General features: G+C 39.2%; 1 protein-coding gene across 2 annotated transcripts; it reads left to right on the forward strand.

Moving 5' to 3' along the window:
- The first annotated feature begins 1,272 nt into the window (after nt 1–1,272).
- Nucleotides 1,273–22,028, forward strand: LOC124993120 (palmitoyltransferase ZDHHC19-like). 2 transcript variants are annotated; one of them, XM_047564735.1, is made up of 9 exons: nt 1,273–1,593; nt 15,857–15,992; nt 16,620–16,741; nt 17,266–17,405; nt 17,885–18,057; nt 18,554–18,659; nt 20,738–20,808; nt 21,146–21,326; nt 21,870–22,028. In XM_047564735.1, the coding sequence occupies exons 2-8, from the start codon at nt 15,961–15,963 to the stop codon at nt 21,324–21,326; spliced, it is 825 nt and encodes a 274-aa protein (XP_047420691.1). In that variant the 5' UTR covers nt 1,273–1,593; nt 15,857–15,960; the 3' UTR covers nt 21,870–22,028. The 2 variants fall into 2 exon arrangements, with proteins under 2 accessions (XP_047420691.1, XP_047420693.1); XM_047564737.1 differs by lacking the exons at nt 15,857–15,992; nt 16,620–16,741.
- The last annotated feature ends 275 nt before the right edge of the window (nt 22,029–22,303 follow it).

Genomic DNA, 22,303 nt, shown 5'->3' on the forward strand with positions numbered 1-22,303 from the left:
TACCATGATTTACTTGCTACCATAGCTTGTAGTATAATTGAAGTTCTGGTATTGTGATGTGTCTTACTTCACTTTTCTCACTGAATTGCTTTGGCTATTCTAGTTCTCTTATTTTTCCATCTCTTTCTCATTATACATTAAAATGCATTTTTTAAAGGCACCCATTTACCCTTTTAAAGAATTTTTCATTGTCTAGATGTTGCAGATTGCATCTCCATGTTATAATTTAACATGTCCTCCATAATGTGGGTGAGTCTCATATAATCAGTTGAAAGCCTATTCTGAATGGAGAAGATAAATGAGAATTTCCTATGACTCACTGGCTTCATGTTGAATACACAACATCAGTTTTTCCTGGGTTGTGGTCATGTCAGTTTGGGATTGAATGTATACCATTGACTCTCCTGGTTGTCCCACTTGCCAACTGCAAATTCTGGGATTTGTTGGCCCTCATGATGACATGTGAAAATTCTATACATACACACACACAACCACACATGTGCACATAATGTATTGGTTCTGTGTTCTGGAAAACCCTGATTAATATAAGTTATAAGGTAAACTATTCTCCAATTTGGGGTGTTAGGATATGGTCATATTTGAAAGTCATTTTTTGACCTTTAACAGGGAAAGGAAGAATAATAGTTTTCTTCTGTGAGTAAAATAATTTGTTGGCATATTTCTGAAGCTCCCACTATTCCAGCCAACATAATTGAAAATACATTCAGAAATAGACATGAAATTTTTGGTATTCGAGTTATAAAAATGATAAATTTTAAAAAGCATGTTAAGTTTGAAGGACGAAAAAGCAATGAAAGTTAACTATAAAAATGCACTAAATAAACTGCCCTCTTAACTCTGGGTAATGAATAGACAGAAGAAAAAAATCCTTTCTGGTCATTTTCTAGGTGAAAACACTATGAAATATTTAGCAGTTTCTTCACATACAAAAACTTGTTATCATCCCACTGAGTCAACATAACAAATGTTTGATTTTTTTGTTCATATTTCTGAATAAATGATTTTTATTTATCTTCATCTTTAGTTTCTTTTCTTTCATCTTGATTAACAAAACTCTTGTTTAAACATCCATGCAAATCACGTTCCACAGACACAATCTCTCTCTCTGTATTAAAGCCTCATTTCTGCTGCCATTCTTCTCCATGCCTCAGTTCGGACACTGCCTTTTGTGATTTGGTATGTTCACGATCTAAGGACTGAAAGTCAGGCAGTGCCAAGCTACCCAGTTTCTGCTGGGCTTCCACAAGTTTCCTTTTGCACACCACAGAGTTCATGACTCGCTTTGTGCTTTTGGCAAAACAACTCTATCCCATGACTAAGCAGGAAGCAGGGAAAACCGGGGATATGTCCAAGTCACTCTCTTCCTCAGCATCACCCTCTGCCAGAGGAAGGCTACAGGGTCTCGAGGACTGCTACGGTTATTCTACGTGCAACTGGCCCCCGCCCTACAACCGCCACTGCCAATGGACTTGGCCTAATGGAACCTGCACCCTGAGCCAGCCGCCAGCCTGCCCGGTCGTTGCCCAGCCGCCCGGGCCGTTACCCAGCATCTCGCTGTTTTGGTCAACTTCGGTAAGTGGTGTTGAATCTTACTGTAGTTCTTAAAATCAGCTTTTGTTTTCATGATCTTCTCTCTCTTTTTTTTTCTTTCTGTTTTTCTGCTCTTATCTCTATTTTATTCCATCTTTTAAATCGGACTTGGTTTTCAATTTGTATTCCATATTCATTTACCTCATGAATATAAAGAAAATAAAAAATACTTAAAATTATATTAATTTTGGAATAACATATTCACACTGCTTATGTCCATATATGTACACTTTTCTCTCCCATTCTCTCACTGTCTCTGTTTTTCTGTCTCTCACATAAATCTCTTTAAATAAGGGTTAATATTTTCTTATTCAGTGTTTTACTTCCCACAGATAACATAGGTTTTTGTCTTTCTCTATTTCTACTTGATTTTTTCAATTAAATCTGTTTTTCAAATATAAGCTTTTAGACTGAGTGTGAAAACCTTTTAGACAAAATAATGGTGTTCAACAAATATTTATGTGATAATACTTGTATTTACCTATGAGAAGGGTGATTCACTCTTCCATTTCATTAAACTACCTTTGTTATTCTTTAGTCCACAACACTGATAATAATAAATGATAATATCCTCTTATTATTATAAACTGATATTATTATAATGCACTAGTCAGGATTTTTATTAATTTACTTCTTAGGACTTTCCTATGACTTTCATTTTCATTTTCTCACCATCCAATCTCAGGATATACCAATGAGAATTTTATTCTTAAAATTAAATACTGAATTTATAAAAATACATATAAAATATTTTTGAAATAGTATTGGTAAGACTACTTGAGAAATGATGTTTAAATTTATTTTGCTGCTTTATGCATTTATGTGATGAATAAATTTCAAAAAGAATACTTCTTAGATCATAACTTAAGAAAGAAAATGGGAGAGGCAATGAGTAAACAAACCCATGCTGCTTTCTGTGTCATATTTTTCTGGAGTTTCTGAAGATTTATAGAGATGCAGAATACAGACACCTCAGTTCCAGAGAATCAAGCCCCTGAAATGATTATTACTTTTTTTCTTCATCCAGGATGGAGGAGAATGAAATCCCTTCTCCTCTCTAATATCTGTTATTGTTCACCATTCTATAATATCGTTTTCCCCATAAATGCATTTCAATAATATCAAACATTCTTTTCTTTATTAGCTAATCTATTCTAATATCCATTTGTAAAAAAAATCTATAACCCAAATTAGGAAGACTAGTCAAAATAGCTAAGGTGTGATTTATTATACATTCACATTATTTTTTAAACCCATTTTGCTTATCTTCTCATTAGAGATGACAGTAAAATGGAATGATTATATAAAATGCAGGGATCATAACACATGAAAGTGTTTCAAACTGACTTTCAACAATCATTTAAATTTAAAGATACATTTGGAATGTTTAGGTTTCAATTAGATATACTCATATAAAATGTTAACTACTAATCTTTAAAAAAATTTAAAATTTTTTCTAATTAGTTGTACATGACAGTAGAATGCATTTATACATTTTGATAAATCATACATATATGGAGTGTGATTTCTCATTTTTCTGATTGTACATATTGTAGGATCACATTGGTCATGCAGTCATGTATGTACATGAGGTAATAATATCTACTCTCTTCCCTACCCCCATACCACTTCCCATCCCTTTACTCCCCTCTATCAAATATAAAGTAACTCTATTTTTCCCTATCCCAACCCCCTTATTGTGAATTATCACACTCATGTCAGAGAAAACATTCACCCTATGGTTTTTTGGGTTTGGCTTATTTCACGTAGCATGATATTCTAAAACTCCATCCATTTATCAGCAATGTCACAATTTCATTCTTCTCTAAAGCTTAATAATATTCATATATATATATATACATATGTATATGTGTATATGTATATATACATATATATATATACCACATTTTCTCTATCCATTCATTTGTTGAAGGGCATCTAGGCTGGTTCCACAATCTAGCTATTGTGAATTGAGCTGATATAAACACTGATAAGGTTGTATCACTGTAGTATGCTGATTTTTAATCCTTTGGGTATAAACCAAGGAGTTGGATAACTGAGTCAAAAGATGGATTCATTCCAAATTTTCTGAGGAATCTCCAATTTTATTCCCATTTGGCATTTCCATCAGCAATGTATGAGTGTTGGGAATCAATCTAACAAAACAGGTGAAAGACCTCTACAATGAAAACTGTAGAACACTAAAGAAAGAAATTGAAGAAGAACCTAGAAGATGGAAAGAACTCCCATGCTCCTGGATAGGCAGAATTTATATTGTCAAAATGTCTGTACTACTAAAAGCATTATACAAATTTAATGCAATTCTTATTAAAATCCCAATGACATTCTTCATAGAACTAGAAAAAACATTCATGAAATTATTCTAGAAAAAAGAGAGACCCAGAATAACCAAAGCAATCCTTAGCAAGAAGAGTGAAGCAGGAGGTATAAAAACACCAGACTTTATAGTACAGAGCTAAAGTAACAAAAACCTCAGGGTACTGGAACCAAAATAGACATGTAGATCAATGGTACAGAATAGAATTCACAGAGATGAACTCACATAAATACAGGTATCTAACACTAGTCAAAGGTGCCAAAAACATTCACTGGAGAAAAGATAGCCCATTCAACAAATGGTGCTGGGAAAAATGAGAAGCCACATGTGATGCAATGAAATTAAGACTTTATCCAACTCAAAATAGATTAAAGATTTAGGCACTAAAACAAAGACCCTGAGACTACAAGAAGAAAAAGTAGATCCAAATCTTCACCACATCAGCCTGGGACCTGACTTCCTTAACAAGACCCCTAAAATGCAAGCGATTAAATCAAGAATCAATAGATGGGATGGATTCAAACTAAATTCTAATTTATCTGAGAAAAAATATTGCTTTATTTGCCTCAAAATTATAATTTGGAATTATTTGCTAAAAATTTAAATAAGGTGTAGTGAGCTTCAGCTATGCATTTTGAGACTGTCCTAAATAGAGAGTAAGTTACAATTTCATTTACTAACTTTTAAGTACTATGCAACCAGTATGACCACAAAATTTATCATCCATACCTCATAGGTTTTTGAGAACAAATTAATGTTACCAGAAAGCATGTTTAGGCAATAAAATTTCAGTTCTTCTAGGAAGACTAATATTTTTGAGTTTGCCTTTGTTGTGAACTGAACGTTTATATATACCCCAAATCCATGTATTTAAACCCTAACTTTCAATTTTGGTGGTATTATGCAAAAGGGTCTTCAGGAGGTAATTAGGTTATGAGAGTGGAGCCCACACACACAGGATACTGTCCTTATAAGAGTAGAAAGAGCTTTCTTCCTCTCTGTTTGCTTTCAGTCATGTGAGGAAATAAACAAAATGACAAACATATACACACCTGCAAAGAGTCTGTCATCAGATAGAGCTCTACTGGAGCCTGGGGCTTGGACTTTTAGGCTGCAGAATTATGAGAAATGTATTTGTAAGTCTTAAGTACCTAGTGTACTGTTCTGTTATAGCAGTCAAAACTGACAAAATTGTTTTTTTTTTACCAACTAATGATAAATTAATGATCCTTAATCTCTTTTTCTTCTTATATTTAATAATTAAAGAGCAACATGTGTCACATGTCCATGTTTATAACAGACCAATTCACAAGAGCCAGGTTATGGGAACAGCTGAGGTGTCTGTCAACAGATGAACATGATAAAGAAAATTTGGTGTCTATACACAATGAAATTTTATTCAGTCACAAAGGAGAAAAAATGATTCACTTGTAGGTAAATGGATGGAACTAGAGAACATCATGTTAAGCAAGATAAGCTAGAATCAGAAAGCCAAGGTCCTTTTTACCTCCTATGGGAAAGTTAGAAAAAATTATAAAAAGAGAGCGTCTCATGAAAATAGAAGGGAGACCACAAGGTTAGAAGAAGAGGGGACTAAGGGAAAGAAACAGGGTAGGAAAAGGAGATATATTAGAGAATGAAAGTGCTTAAATTATATCACATGCATATATGGATATGCCACTATATAATGCACTATTCTATATAATTATTATGTGGCAAAAGTTTTTTCAAAAGATCGACATGTGTTAACTTTCTGTTAAAATTCTCCCCCTTCTCTCCCTCTTTTCTGTCCAACATCCTGTCGGCTGTGTCTCTTCTTTAATTTCCTAAGGTAAAATATATTCATGAAATATGAATAGTGTTCTTCCTGGTATTTAATTTTACACATAATGTTATTATTGTACTTTTCCATTCAACCTCCCTCAACATTTAGCAAGATCAGAAATTTATAAATGTTTAATATATATTGAATAAGTATTTAAATTATTCAGAAATAAAATAAATGCCTCAAAATGCAAATTAACTTTATTATCTTTATCTATTTTCTATTAATATACATTATCTGCATGTCAAAATTGAAGCATAGCTTGGTTAATTATATAAACACTCTTGAATGATACATCCAGGAAAAAATGAAACTAGGAATATTGAGATTCATTTAATGTATGAAAAATTACAGTACAGTATAAAAAATTACAGTACAGTATAAAAATTACTAGTAAAATATTTTGCCTTTTATACTCATTTGCATTAATAATTTTCATTTGTTATTTCTTTATCTGCTTAATTTACTCTTAAAAGTTTAAAATAGTAAATAACATCAACCAAAAACATCTAATGTCAATTTGTTAGAACTATAAATTTCAGTCATAAGTATATTTAATTTTTATTCACATTTAATTTTCCATACCACAATTCTAGCATATTTGTGAGATTTATGGTTTGTTTCCCAAGATTAGAAACAATATGCTGTATAATAAGATATACATCAAAGAAAGAATTGACAACTCTTTAGCCAAAGATTACTTAATCCTGTGACATCTTTAGAGCATATGATTGGCATATCCATTCCAATTTTAAAGAGCCCTTCTAACTGAAATTGAAGTATTAATGGATAATAGAGTAAGATAGGGTCAGAAAACAAGAAATCTGATTGTAATTTTATAGGAAAAATTGGGATGATTCAAGTCAGGGTGATGACACTAAAGATACAAGGATGGATATTTACTATTACAAGTAGTGACTTTCACTGGATTTTCTGAAATTTTTCCATTTGCTGTATGATAGGAATACAGGAATGACCTAAACTAATCCCTAGATCTCTGGCTTGGCAATCCAACATATGAATCAATTTGTAAAATGAGTACTTTATGAGGTGAATTCATTTTTGGAATATCCACATTTATTTTTCAACCATGCCATGATTATTTCATAATAATTTATTAAGTACTTATTGGAAGCAGGTTCAGTTCTCTAAATGAAGAAGGAAATAAAACACGTTTCCTTTTATGCATGATGCTACCTCTTTAATAACAGTGATAGAATGAATATCATAAAAGTAAAAAATAGATAATGAATAATAATAAATGCTATTTTAAAACAGCAGAAAAATCTTATGAAAGTTCATAAGAAAAGTTATGAAAGTGCAGAAAAGTGGCTCTTTAGGGTAAAATGTTATAAACTTATTTTGTTAACCTCCCTGGTAAAAGTGTGAGGCTAAAAGGCAGAATCAAAAGCATTAGTGGGTACTTCTATGTCAACTGAAGGTAAAAATATTACAAACATTTTATTTTTGAAATTGAAAAGCATAACTGCGTAAGTCATCATGGACTGTGATAACTATCCCCACCTACTGGGTGGTTTAAATAATAGAATGTATTTTCCCACAATTCTGGGAGATGGAATTCTGAGAAGTAGGTACTGGAGGTTAATTTTCTCCTGGCACCTCTCCTTGGCTTACAGATGGCTGCTTTGTCACTGTGTCTTCAAATGACCTTTCCTCTGTCTGCAGACACCCTTGGTGTCTCTTCCTGTTCTTATAAGGTCACCCATCCTAGTGAATTAGAACCCCACCCTATGATCTCATTAAGATTACCTCCTTAAGGGCCTCATCTCCAAATACATTCACATTGGGGTTTTAGGACTTCAATAAATAAATCTGCGGGGAATATAAGTCAGTGCATAACAACACTATCACCCCCAAGCAACAAGAATTGAATAAATATTTGCAATGCAGTTCTACTGGTAAGAATAGGAGTATTTTTGAGGGGATTACAGTTATGCTTAATTAGGATTCAAAGTTAGTTTTTCCTATATGAAGATCAATTGCAAAAGTTCATCTGTTCATATTCATCTGTAATGAGATTTTGTGTTTCATCTTTTAAAACATCTTTTCATAAAGAAATGTTGTGCACACTCAAAACACTAAATTATTACCATTCAGTGAGAATTGTAAGGCAGGCAGGCAGGCAGGCAGGCAGGCACAGGAAAAAAGTAGAGCATGGTGCTTCTTTCAAGCAATTTCCCTCCTGTCTCATTGCAAGCACCATTGAGTCTGCATGGTTAGAAGCATACGCAGAATAATGAAAAGTGAATACATTATCAAATATAATTACATTCTTCCAAGTTAAATTGATCAAATATATCACAAGCATAAGTTAAAATAGGTAATATGCAATTCAATTGATTAAAAGTAGAATATGAATTAATATAAAATACATTTCTATTCAGATTCCAAATGTGTCTCTATACATTGTTTCTGCTCAGCTATCATCCCAATGAATACATATGGTTAAATGAATTTCTAAGAGACCCTCTCTTCTTTTCTTTTTATACTATTCCTTTTCAATCTCATTCTTATAAAAAAACTAACTTGATTTTATTTCTATTCCATTTTTTTTTAAAAATCCATATTAGATAAAAGTTTTTTGTCAGCAGTTATTTTTTTTTTAAACCTCCACAAACAGAAATGCGAAGATATGTAAACTGTTGTCATAAGTACATTTCAGATTGGGATGATGAGGAAATGCAAAAAAAAAAAAAAAAATGTAGCTATATAGTCCATGAAATATTCATTTAGCCTGGATTTATAGAAAGAAAATCCATGAAGAAAGAAAAGCACAGAAAACTTTCTACTTTAGGAAGCCTACCCAGTATATTTAATTTTGCTTTTAATCAGACATAATTGCATTATACTCCATAAGTTTTGATAATGAATGACCAAAACTTGTCAAAATTAAAATAAAAATAAACCAAACTCAAAGGACTTGAAATCAGCATATTACAGTTGATGCAGCCACATCAATATTTATAGACACTCAATTCACAGTAGCCAAGCTATAGAATCAACCTAGATATCTTTCAACAGATGAATGGATAAGGAAAATGGGGTATGTTTACACAAGGGAATATTACTCAGCTACAAAGAATGAAATTATGGCATTTGTTAGTAAATGGATGAAGTGGAGAATATCATACTCAGTAAAATAAAACAGTTCCAAAAGTTGAATGTTTTCTCTGATATGTAAATACTAACCCATAACAAGTGACAGTACAGGGAGGGAAAGTATAGAAGTTCATTGGATTGAAGAAAAGGGGATGAAGGGAAGGGAGGCAGGACTGGGATAACAAAGACAGTAGAATGAATGGGACGTAACTTTTCTATGCTTATATATGAATACATGACCAGTGTCACACCACGTCATGTTCAACCACAAGATTGGGAACAAAATTGTAATGGGTTGCACCCTATGTATGTATAATGTGTCAAACTACACTCTACTGTCTAAAAAGAACAAATAAAAAAGGTCCAAGGCTTAATAAAGAGTATTTCTTTTACTAAATATTGAAATGCCAATTAAATACATATACAGCTTGGACTATCTTAGCTACAAGATATTTTCTTCAAGACATTTAAATGAACTTTTTGAGGATAAGAGATATTAGGTGAATCACTAACTATACAAGAGGGTTATAAGAAAATAGGAAACTATGGGAATAGGGTGTAGGGGTCTCAGGTGAGTGCAGTTATGTTATCACAACTGGAGAATTTTTCTCATTGTGAAGGTGGCTAGAGTTAATCTTAAAACACAAAGGAATTATTCAGTTGGAAAAAGAGAAGGTAACATTTTCTGAGGAAAGTAAACAGCAAGGGAGAGTGAACTAAGGTGGAAAATAGCACCTAATTATTGTTTTTCCGCCATTATTACACTTAGTAGCTTAAAAACCTTTGGGGAAATAGATGAGCTTTGCGAGTAGACTCTGAACACTTGAACAAAATAATATTGTGGCAAATGGGAAATAGATATTGGCTGGGAAATCACCTGGAAACATGCTGAGAGTAACGCTGACCCATATTTGCTTGACCATATGGCAACATTTATGAATTGTAATGCTATCACTTTGCAAAAATTTGGCAAACAGTATAAACTGTAGCACTCAAAACTAATATATATGTCTTCTCTAAACACTGGATGCGACCAAATGATTGTACTCTTTTTCACCTTTTCCCTGTTAGTTCAGCTCCATTCATTTCTGTCTTATTCAGCTTCACCATACTAAGGTATTAAGGTAAAACTGATTTTCAGGTGTGTATGCTACATACTTAGTGAATGTCAAGTCTCAGTATCATCTGTGTGATATTTTGTATCCTTCAGGAGATAAGAAATGGCTCTGTGCTTCTCTCCCATATTTCAATGTTACATTTTAACATTCCCAATGGACCACTATTTATAAGATTTTAGGAAGAAAATTGTTTATTATCTTTAAATATATTTTACAGGTAATTATCTGATTTCTCACTTCTCTTGCATTTTGGGTTCATATATATTCTCATTATAAAGTCAACTATATTTCTCCACTCACACTGTGGAGAACCTGTGGGCCTGAAATTAATAAGAAAAATAACAATAAAAGCTGCACAGATGTGAGTGGTATATTTGTTCTGAACCTAGACCTCAAGAGAAATTGTCTATTAACTTCTGCTCTGGAGATTAGTGTGTGAATAAACCCAAGCAACCTGCTGCCAGAGACTGAGCACCCTTATTTAGAAAGTCTGATTCAACAGAGGTGAAGCCACAGACGGTACCCAGACCCTGGTCTTCGTGCCAGTTCACTTCAGAAACCTGACACAGCATGAACTTTGGAGACCAATATGTATTGTTTTATGCTATTGAATTTTGGCATCACTTATTTCACCATGTTTCAGAGGCAATACTTGGCACATGACACATAATATTTGTAAGTGGAAGTGTTGTGTTACTATGTGTTCATACCTCAGCCTTTGTCATCTTTGCTAAGGTATACTTGTCCAAAGTTCCAGGAGACTAAATGTCCATAATTGCAAAGTGGAAAATAGAGTTAATTGAACTTTAGAGTAAGTACAATGAAATATTTTCTGAAAAATAGAATAGCTCTAAGTTTGGTACTGTTAGTGTTAGAAACACATTTATTATTTTCTTGTTTCAGGTGAGATGTAATACTCTGTCACAATATCAGGAAAAAGTTCACAAAATCAGAAACATGTTCACCTGCAGAGGCAGGTCGTGTCTGACTTTTTATTGGCATTAGATGGAACACACGTAGCCAGAGGGTATAAAGAGGTTTGTTACTCACATCATAAGGTTTTCTGGGAGGAGTACAACAGCTTAAGAACAGGTGGAATGACAGACTAAGAAAGCAAGGAAGAGTTATTTTCATTATTTATTTTTTGTCGGTTAGCCGAGCTGAGTCAGAGTTTCCATGTGTGATTTGCACTTCCCACTGGTGGCAAAGGAAGGATCACACAGGCTTTCTCTAATCAGCTGCATAGATGTAGGGCAGAAGGGCAATAGGGAGGTGTGAGATGCAAAAGGTGTAAGCAAACATAAAAATGATGTGAGTCTGTGTTCCAATTTGCCACTGAAGTTTGTTCCTGAAGACTACAGCATGTCATAATTTATTTAATTGAACATTTTTCATGTAAACTGTTAGGTGTTTGATGTGTCCTTCAGATGAGGTCAAGGTAGGCAAGAGCCTTGCTAAGAGCCAGTACTGTGTATTTTGAGAAACAAAATGACTGCCTAGTTTACTACCTATGGTATTTGGAACTCTGCACCCATGATTACAAGACCTCTTCAGAACACTTCTGTCCTTTTCAACCTGATTTGGGTACATGTTTATTACCAAAAATTGATTTTTTGAGGCAAGGGATTCATAGAGTTTTTTTTTTTTTTTTTTTTTTTTTTTTGGTAACCCAAACAGGACAACCTTGGTAGAAATAGATGTTTTTTGCAAATGGCTGACTGAATGGACAGAATAAAGGGAGAGGTAAAATTCTAAAACTGTCAGCAGTGAACATGATTCAATCACAGGCTGCCAACTAGTCCACTATGTCCATGGAAGGCAAGCACTGAGCTGTAACCAGCTGTAACCTCACTTGTGTCCTGTCTGTAAATTCTCTCTGCCCACCCAGAAAATGAGGCTCTCTAAACGTCTACTGGTTCAGTGTGCAGCTTGATTCATGAATCATTCTTTGCTTGATTTAACTGTTTAATTTGTCCAAAGTTTTCTTTTATAACAGATCATCTACAGGAAAAAAATATTTCTAGAAGAGGCACTATTTATGAAAAAAGCTTAATTTTTGAGAATATATATATATATATATATATATAGAGAGAGAGAGAGAGAGAGAGAGAGAGAGGGAGAGAGACTGGGAAATCACCTAGAAAAAATATATATATATATATATATTTTAGCCTGATTAAGAATTTGGAAATATACTGAGGAAATGGGATAACTCGGTCAAATGGAGATTCCATTTCTAGTTTTTTGAGAAATCTTGAAATGCTCTACAGAGTGATTGCACCAATTTAGGTTAGTACAAGGAATGTATATGTGTATCCTTTCCCCAGTCCTCACCAACACCTATTATTACTTGTATTCTTGATGTTTTTGAGAAGGGTGTTTCACTCTTCCATTTCATTAAACTGCCTATATTATTCTTTAGTCCACAACACTGGTTCATAATAAATAGGTGATAATATCATTTTCATTATTATAAACTAGTATTATTATACTGGATTATACTTATTATACTAGTCAGGATTTTTATTAATTATTTACTTCTTTTGACTTTCCTATGAATTTGTCATCTCACCTTTCCAATCTAGATTATACTGCTGAGAATTTTATTCTCAAAATAAAATACTGAATTTATAAAAATACATATAAAAATTTCTGATATAGTGTTGGTAAAACTACTTGAAAAATGATGTTTAAATTTATTTTGCTGTTTTATGCATTTAGGTGATAAATAAATTAGGTAAGAATACTTCTTAGATAATAACTTAAGAAAGAAAATGGGAGAGGCAATGAATAAAAAAAACCATGCTCCTTTCTGTGTCATATTTTTCTGGAGTTTCTGAAGATTTATAGAGATGCAGAATACAGACACCTCAGCTCCAGAGAATCAAGCCCCTGAAATGATTATTACTCTTTTTCTTCATGCAGGGTAGAGGAGAATGAAATCCCTTCTCCTCTCTCATATGTGTTATTCTTCACTACTCTGTAATAGTCTTTTTCCCATAAATGCATTTTAATAATGTCATAATCTTTTCTTTATTAGAAAATTTATTCTAATATCCATTTTTAAAAAAACAAAAGCAACTCAAAAAAGGAAGACTAGTTAAAATAAATAAAGTATGATTTATTATACATTCACAATATTTTTTTATTCCTATTTTCTTTCTCTTCTCATTTGAGATGACAGAAAAGTGGAATGATTATATAAAATACAGGGACCATAACACCAGAAATTGTTGCAAATTGACTTTCAACAATCATCTAAAGTTGAAGATACATTTGGGAATGTTTGGGTTTGAAATAGCTATATACATATAAAATATTAAATAACAATTTTTTAAAAACTTTTAATTTTTTTTTCTAATTAGTTGTACATGACAGTAGAATGCATTTATACATTTTGATAAATCATACATAAATGGAGTGTGATTTTTTTTGTTTATCTGATTGTACATATTTTTGGATCACATTGTTCATGCAGTCATACATGTATGTGAGGTAATAATGTCTACTATCTTTCCTATCTTCATACCAATTCCCCTCCCTTGACTCCTGTCTAACTAATATAAAGTAACTCTATTCTTCCTTATACAGACCCTTATTGTAAATTAATATCTGCATATCAGAGAAAACATTTGACCTTTGGTTTTTTTAGGGTTTGCTTTATTATGTTTGTCATGATATCCACCGACTCCATTCATTTAACAGCAAATGTCACAATTTCATTTTTCTTTGAAGCTGAGTAATATTACATCCTGTATATGTACATGTATGTGAGTATATATATATATATATATATATATATGCCTATGGTGACATATATATGTCACATATGTCACATTTTCTCTATCCATTCATCAGTGGAAGTTCACCTAATTTGGTTCCATAGTTTAGCTATTGTGAGATGAGCTGCTATAAACATTGATGTGGCTTCATCTCTATAGTGTGTTGATTTTAAGTCCTTTGGATATAAAGTAAAGAATAGGATAACTGGGCAAATGGTGGATTCATCCCAAGTTTTCTGAGGAATCTCCATAATGCTCTCCATAATGGTTGCACCATTTTGCATTCCCACCAGCAATGTACGAGAGTTGGGAATCAGTCTATCAAAAGATGTGAAATACCTGTGTAATGAAAACTATGGAATATTAAACAAAGAAGTTGATGAAGACCCTAGAAGATGGAAAGATCTCCCATGCTCATGGAAAGGCAGATTTAATATTGTCAAAATGTTCATACTACTAAAAGCATTATACAAATTTAATGCAATTCCTATTAAAATCCCAATAACATTCTTCATAGAACTAGAAAAAGCAATCATGAAATTCATCTGGAAAAGTAAGAGACCCATAATAGCCAATGTAATCCTTAGCAAGAAAAGTGAAGCATCACAATAGGAGACCTCAAACTATACTACTGAGCTATAGAAATAAAAACATGGCATTAGCACCAAAAAAGACATGGAGACCAATAGTACAGAATAGAAGACACAAAGACAAACCCACATAAAGTTATATCATACTAGACAAAGGTCCCAAAAACATTCACTGTAGAAAAGATAGCCTACTTCACAAATAGTTCTAGGAAAAATGAAAAGGCACATGTAACACAATGAATTAAACCAAACAGGGGGCACAGAGCTCTGCCAAGGCACAATTCTTTCCAAAAATCCTCCATAGATGTTTGTGCACCTCTCTTTAACAAGAATTTGTCATAAAGTTGAAGCCAGAATTGAAGACTGGCAGTTAGGGTAGATAGGTGATCAGGTTGGATTGAGAAAATGAGGCCCATTTGGTTCCAGGATGTTGAAGACCACTGCTGGGAGATTGGAATGTCAATGTTTCCAAGTGCTTCCATTACCAAAATCACCTGCCCATACTACCCCTCTCAAATGGCTGTAGATAAGAAGTTGTTAATTAATGCCTCCTGGGCTGCTTCCTGCCTGGAACACTCCATCTGGCCCTTCCCCCTGCCCTTCTGCATCTCACCTCTTGGCCATCCCACAGGCATCTCCTGGGCCTGGTCACATATGCAGGAAGGAGAGTGACAAGGTGGGAGGAGAGCAAGAGAACAAAGAAGGTAAAAGTCTATAAAAGGGGCAGGGCGCTCTCCCATCTTGGGATCCAAGAATACCAGCCATGGCTCCCTCCTCTCTCCTGGGATAAGTCAGTCTTCCTACTTTAAAAAAAAAAAAAAAAAAAAAAAAACCTGGTCTAAAAGATTATCCTTGGATTTCTTCTATGATGATCCCATTTCAACATTAGAGGAAGCAGAACACATCACCATTAACCAGTGATACTGAGCCCATTCTGCAAATGCGGGATGAGGGAAACTGGGAAATTATTTAATTTTCATTCCTAAACCTGGAGTTCTGTCACAAGAAAAAGGGAGATGAGAACATAGCCTAAGCAATGAGTACCGTCTGCATCATGTAGAATTGGGCCTAAAAGAGTGATAAGAATCACCAACATCTCCCAATGCCAACTCCCCAGAGACTGTTGTCTTAGCTGCTTTCTCTTATTTTGTTCTCATAAAAGAGCCAAGATGTTTTTTTTTTTTTTTTTTTTTTGAGATGATGTTTTACTAGTTCAGAGTTCATGATATGGTAGCCCCTGCAACTGACATTTGATGAGGGTCATCACAACACTGGGACTGGCATCATGGTGGTAGAACATGCAAGGGGTAGAGATTGCCTGACAAGAAACCTAGGGAGGAGCCAGTCTTCCTCTATTTAGAAAAACCCACTCTCACAGGAACTTCTTGGGGACCATGACAAGTACTTTATCCCTTCCCAGGGCATCATCCCCAGGGACCCTATTAGCTCACACTAGGCCCCACTTCTTACAGGTTCTACCACCTCAACACTGCCACACTGAGGTTCATGCTTCCAGCTTAAGACCCTTTGGAGGACAAACCACATCCACAACGTCACACACTCCAACAGAGCCAACATGGACAGAGCACGATACCCAGTGTGCAACAGGTGTGTTTGTGGGGCTGGGGGAAGGGTGCTCTCAGAAGGCACTGGAAGAAGCCAGAACGCCGATGCCACCACCTCTGTGATGTCACACTTGATACTTCTTTCCATCCCTACCGTCGTCATGACAATCTGGGTGGGAACCTAACACACATAACACTTGGCTCTCATTTCCAAAGAGAAGCGGCATACCCATGCCACGCTCTCAGGAAATGGCGCCCGGTGGTCGACCTCGAGTTGACTGTTCTTGGTTCCGACCAAGTCTCTTTGCCTCCTTTATCATCATCCTACTCGTGATGACGAGCAGTGCTTACTTCGCCTACCCGTGAGTCTCCCATGGAAGCTCTGAGGTTTAGGCAATGATAGTGAAGAGGCAGGGAAGTGGGGACAGAGGGTCAGGAGGGAAAGAAGGATATATAGTTAGCAGCTCAGAGGTCTAGAGTGTCTGAGGCATCTAGGGAACTGCGGGTGGCTGGGAGTGCTGGTGACATTAGCTGGAGTCTCCATGGTGCGTCTCTAGCCTAGATATTTACCCCTGTCCTTAAGGTCTGTGAGTCTGACCTCAGGTGAGTCAGGCCTCATGGGGCGCTCTGGGTTGGCCCAGACTAGAAGTGAGTCTGGCTCTGGTTTCAGATGCAGATGGCTGGTGGGCCGTGGGGAGTGGGCCTTTGCCCTTGTCACCGGCCCCCTCTTCCTTCTGACCCTCTGGAGCCTGGTTCGATTGAACACCTCGGACCCAGGCATTTTACATCGAGGTAAGTCCTCAGAAACCTGGGAGAAGGAGTGGTACCCCAAGGGCTGATGCCTACAGGGGTGATTTCTAAAGTATGAAGCCCACCTATGGGCTCAGGATCCCTGCCTCCACGTCATCATGACTTAGGCCCTGGGACTTCATTTCCCAAGCCATTGAGGTGTGAAGAAACAGAATCCTGGAGGTTTCCCAGTTACTTTAGAAGGGAGGACTGGGCAGGCTGGCAAGAGAGGCCAGCAGGCTCTTCCAAAGCACAGTTCACTCTTGCTCCTTCCCATTTCACACACGACATCCAGCACTGAAAACTCTTCCCAAGCGTGGAGCTCTGCAGAGAGCTCTTCTGGCTGGAAAGCCCTTCTCTTTGACTGCCAGCCCATCTGAGTGGTCAGATTGGTCAACAGGGACCGGGATTCCCTTGGACACCTCCTCCCCACCCTTCTTCTTGCCCAGTGATGATGCTACGGGGCTGCTCCAAGCAGCAGTGAGAGAAGGGCCTCCTGACACTGGCCCAAACTCTTCCCATGCCAGGCTCCATGGAGCAGGACCCGGAAGCAGGACACACGGCCTGGATGCACAGCCATGCATACCAGATGCCGTGGTGTCACCAGTGCAATTTCCATCGCCCACCTCGCACCCTCCACTGCAAGACTTGCAACATCTGCGTGGAGGTGAGTACTCCTCCTCCCTATCCACTCACCAACCCAGCCTGGGGCACCTGGCCAGGACTGGGAACCTCACAGCTTAAGTGGGCCAGGGGTGGGAATGAGACTGTCTTCTCAGACTGCTAAGGATGGATCTTTGCCATGCTTGGTCATTCATATCTGTTATCACCTCTGTGTCTGCACCTGTCTTGAGAGGCAGTCCTTCTTTGCACTGGTGGTGACATGTGAAGGGTATCACATCTCTTCTGAGCCTGGTGGAGTCAGGGGAGGAAAAGTTGTCCCTGTCTGATCCCCTGCCTTCTGACACGAGATACCCAGACTGGAGGCCAGGTGTTTCCCTGTTCTGGAGATCTTTGCCTCTCTTCCTCTGGTTGTCTGAGTTGGAGGGTTCCTGGCTGGTGGTCAGAGTTTGGGGGGACCTGAGCATTTGGGGGCGATGGAGGCCAGGCCAGATAGACCCTGGACACTTGCCTTCTCATTCCTAGGAGTTTGACCATCACTCGAGGTGGGTCAACAACTGCATTGGGCATCGGAACTTCCGGCTGTTCCTGCTCCTCCTGGTGTCCCTGTGTCTCTACCTGGTTGCTCTGATAGTGACCTGCGTCATCTTCGTGGTGCGCACCACTGACATGTCACTATCCTTGGACAAAATTGTGGCGTATCCACACAGTCCGAAGGGCCCACACTGGGAACTCCACATGCTGTGGAGAGGGAGGGGTGGACAGCCAAGAGGCGGGTCACGGAGGGAAGGGCTGATGAAGGCGGGACTAGAGGGAAAAGCCCCTTGGGAGGACCTGACAAGGCATGTTGAAGGTGAGTGGGATCAGGGAGACAGGCGGGTGGGATGGATGGTGGAGTTAAGACTCTGGCACGACCTGGCAGAGGGGTAATGCAGGTAGAAACGGGATAGGCAGGAGTACGGCCCGGTGGAGTGAGGTTCCGGCTGGGTGGACTGGACATTTTGTCAAACTCCTAGGAATGAGAAGGCAAGTGTCCAGGGTCTATCTGGCCTGGCCTCCATCGCCCCCAAATGCTCCAGGAAGGAAGATTCGGTGGGCGAGGCTCCATGAGGGCGGGGCCACTGGGCAGAGTTAGGCCAAGGGGCGGGGCAGTGAGGTTTTCTCCCAGGGGTTGGCTTCTTAACCTGTGCACAGCATCATCGTGGCTGTATTGGCCACTGGCGCCCTGCTGCCTGTCATCTTCGAGCTACTGGTCCAGGCTGTAGCCGTGAGCACTGCCAGGCGCCTCTACGAGGTCCAGGTAAGCAGGGTTGAGTCCCTGTGCCGGGATACCCCGCTGGGCTGAGAGACTCATGATTGGAAAAAGGCAAGGAACCTGAAGGTGTTCTGTTGAGGGAATGATGAGGATAAGGCTCCAATTCAAGCCCCAGGTGGCACCGGCAATGAAGTTGACCCTGTCGGGGGGTCAAGTTAAAAAGGCCCAGAAACTTCAAGTGTGGCATTATTTTGGATGAAGTAGGGTTTTTGTAAAAAGTCTTTTATTGAGGAATAATGTACACCGAGTAAAATTCACCCTTTTTGTTCTATGGTCAGGGATTTGACAAATAGATACCATCCTGCACTGTCCACCATGATTAAGGTTAGACCAGTTTCACTGCCCAGAATCTAGTCTCATCATCTTCGGTTGCCAAATTCTCTCCCAAGTCCTTCTGGTTTTCCTTTTCCAGAATCACCATATAAATGGAGTCTTTTCCTTCTCAGTCTGGATATTGTATGGGTGGCCTACAAATAATATACACATAACCAATGGAAGGATTCTAACTTTGCAACTAGTTTTTCCATACTTTCTTTTTCTTATTTTGTTTGATTTGGTCTGTATTAAAGCCAGCAGTGCTTAACCAATGAGCTACATTCCCAGCCCCCATGGTTCTGTGTTTTTTGTTTTTTTTGGTTTGTTTGTTTGTTTATTTGTTTTTGTTTATTTTTTTCTTTTGAAGTCAGGGTCTCACTAAGGTGCTTTGGGCCTGGCTAAGTTGCTGCAGCTGACTTTGAACTTGCAATCCTCCAGCCTCAACCTAGTAAGCTTCTCGGATTCAAGTGTGGGCCATTGTGTCCAGTTAGTTTCTCACACTTACAAAGAAGCTGCTAAAACCATTGGTGTACAGGCATCTTAGTGTACATTTCCATTTCTCTTGGGAAAATCTTAGGAGTGCCATTGCTGAGGCATAAGGTAACTGTGTGTGGAACTTTATAGGAAATTGCCAAATCTTTTTTTACATCCCCAATCCTTATTACATTTTGTTTTGTGGGAAGGTCTCACTAAGTTCCTGAGGGCCTTTCTAAGTTTGTGAGGTTGGCCTTGAGTTTGTGATGCTTCTGCCTCAGCCTCCCCAGTCACTGGGCTTACAGGTGTGATCCACTGCAGCATAATAGTTTCTTAAGTGCTGTGAACCCCGTAAAGCAGTCAGAACCTCATAGAGAACAATGGTTCATGTTTTTTTTGGACCTGGTGGGATATTCCAGAGCTGTCCTGATGATGTGGAATCCTTGTTCCTTCTAGTGAAGAATAGGGTTGAAAATGAGCATCTTCATGTGTGAGCCATGGGAGAGTTGGGGGGCAGAGAGTGGTGCTGCTGGATCCCTTCCCATTGTGACTGAACACTTATAATTTAAATCCTTGAAGTTGGGGTGAGACTCATTCCAGTGTGGGAGGAGGACAGGGCCAGGCTGATGAATGGAGTGGAGGGAGAGGAAGAAGGGAGAGGAGATGCAGGTCAGTGAGGAGCTGACCTTTGAGCTTGACCTTTACTCCTTTGTGTACTGAAGGCCTTCAGGCCAGACTCTCCTGGGCCATGTGATTTCTGACTAGGAAAATACAACTGGGCATCCCTGCTGCCACTGTCCTCCCAGATTGTGAAATTCACTGAAGGCACATTTTTAGGAACTGTGAGGGGTGGGAGAGGGAAGTGGGAATAGGGGGTGACACTGACTGTGGAGCAGTTGAGCAGCAGAGGGAAGATCTTATAAGGGATCTGGAAAGACGTGGTGGGAGGACGAGTGGGCCCCATGGAGACAGAGCAAGGATGCTGCTGGGGGGGAACAAGGTGAGGAGGGAGCCCTGAGAAGGCAGGAGAGGTGGTGCAGGGTCAGCACTGTCAGGGAGAGCTGCTCACAAGTGGGAGGAGGGAGGTGGCTCTTCCCAGGAGCCCTGGGAGGCAGGATCCCTGGGTCACTCTGGGCTTCCCTGTCCTTGGATTCCCGCTCCAGGCCTGAGTCCAGTCCTGGCTCAGTTGACCCACATAGGGAGAGTCACTGGGAGATGGCTGTGCAGAGTCCTGCCATTTCTGAGCTCCTCTTCCCATCCCCCTCTCCCTTCAGGAGAACAACCCATTCGACCAGGGTTGTATGAGAAACTGGCATGTCACCCTGTGCGCACCACTGGGGCCCAAGTAAGTTGGTAAACCAGAGGCTCAAGTGGTGGACCCTGGGGCTGGTGGGGTGGGTGAGGCTGGGTCTTCTTCCCTGGTCCCTTACCTCATCTCCCTGTCCCTGACCCTCACTGTTCTCTTCCTTTGGGGTTTTCTCCAGAGCTCTCTGGGAACTCCCCTCTTCCTTGCCTCTGTAGGTTCTAGCCCCAAGAAATGGGGTTGAGTGGAACCCCAGCCTGGATGGGAGCCCTGGAACAGAGCCCTGGGCTCTGTGCTGTCCAGGCTGAGGGGTGAGGGTGGTCAGGGAGAACAGGAAAGGTGGGTGGTGACCCCTTTCTTTGGACCTGTCATTGCCCAGGTACATGTCAGAAGTTGTGTTGCTCCAGCAAGACTCGGGGTCCAAGTGGGAGCCCATGGCGGCCCTGCAGCCACCAACATTCTCCCCAGCACTCCATCGCCCACACCTCCCTGGGCCCAACTCTCAACCTGTGTCTTTTGACACATCTTATGAAGGAGCACCAGGGAGTGCAGTCATCTAGGTGAGGAGTAGTGGGTGTGCAGTGGACAGGGGTGTCTGAGGGCTGCACATGTGTTGTTGGAGCCCCTGAGGTAGGGCTGGCCCTGCAGCTGAAGCACCTGGAGCTGAGGAGTGGGAGTATGGATGTGAGGGTGCAGGTCCAGGTCACAGGGCTTCAGAGCACACCCAGGTGTCCCTGAATAGACAGAGAGAAAAGACTGCTCATCTAACTAGCTGGGAGACCCTGGACCAGGTCCTTACCTTTCTTTGCCTCAGTTTCCTCAGCTATTATTAAGGACTGACACTAGTCCAGGATTTCATAATGTTTTAAAGAAGATTCTTTGTTATTGGAAATTTTTACTTGAAGCCCCATGTAAAACACACGCAGTGGGGTATTAGTAGTAAAGTGGGATGGTAGCACACGGTGCCCCCAAGTGCTCTTTTAGTCACTTGTGGTGCCAGCCCTCTTTCTGTCCTGCCTCAGGGGCTCAGGGACTTGACCGTGAGCTGTGGGTGGAGTTCAGGGAGAGCCCCATGTACTGACTCTTGTTTCTCTTCCCATCAGCCCAGTGCTGCAGTGGAAGGTCCACAGGGAGACTTGGTCTCCAATTCACCCCCTCCCTGTGATGCCTGGATATGGACATGCTGCCAGGATGTGAGCCCCACATCAGGCCTCTGAGGCCTGAGCCCTGACTCCCCTGTTGGGAGCACCCTGACCCCATGACTCTCCAACCCCCATAAAATTTTTTGCTGATTCTATGACTGCTCTGCCTGTCTGTTCTAGATTCAAAGAAATGTGTTTCCTGGGGAGGCTTTGAGGGGCTGGGAGAAGTACCTCCTGGAAGGTTAGAGAGATGCTCTCTGGACACCTAAGCTCATGAATTCATACTCTCTGGCGTTTTGCCCTTGGGCAAGACACTTAGCATTTCTCTCATCCTTAAAATATGGCGTCTGTAATAATCACAGCAAGTGACCTTGTGGCCTTCCTGGCAAGGGCTG

Source organism: Sciurus carolinensis, chromosome 9, assembly GCF_902686445.1.
Source record: "Sciurus carolinensis chromosome 9, mSciCar1.2, whole genome shotgun sequence".
In the NCBI taxonomy this organism is placed as follows: Eukaryota; Metazoa; Chordata; class Mammalia; order Rodentia; family Sciuridae; genus Sciurus; species Sciurus carolinensis.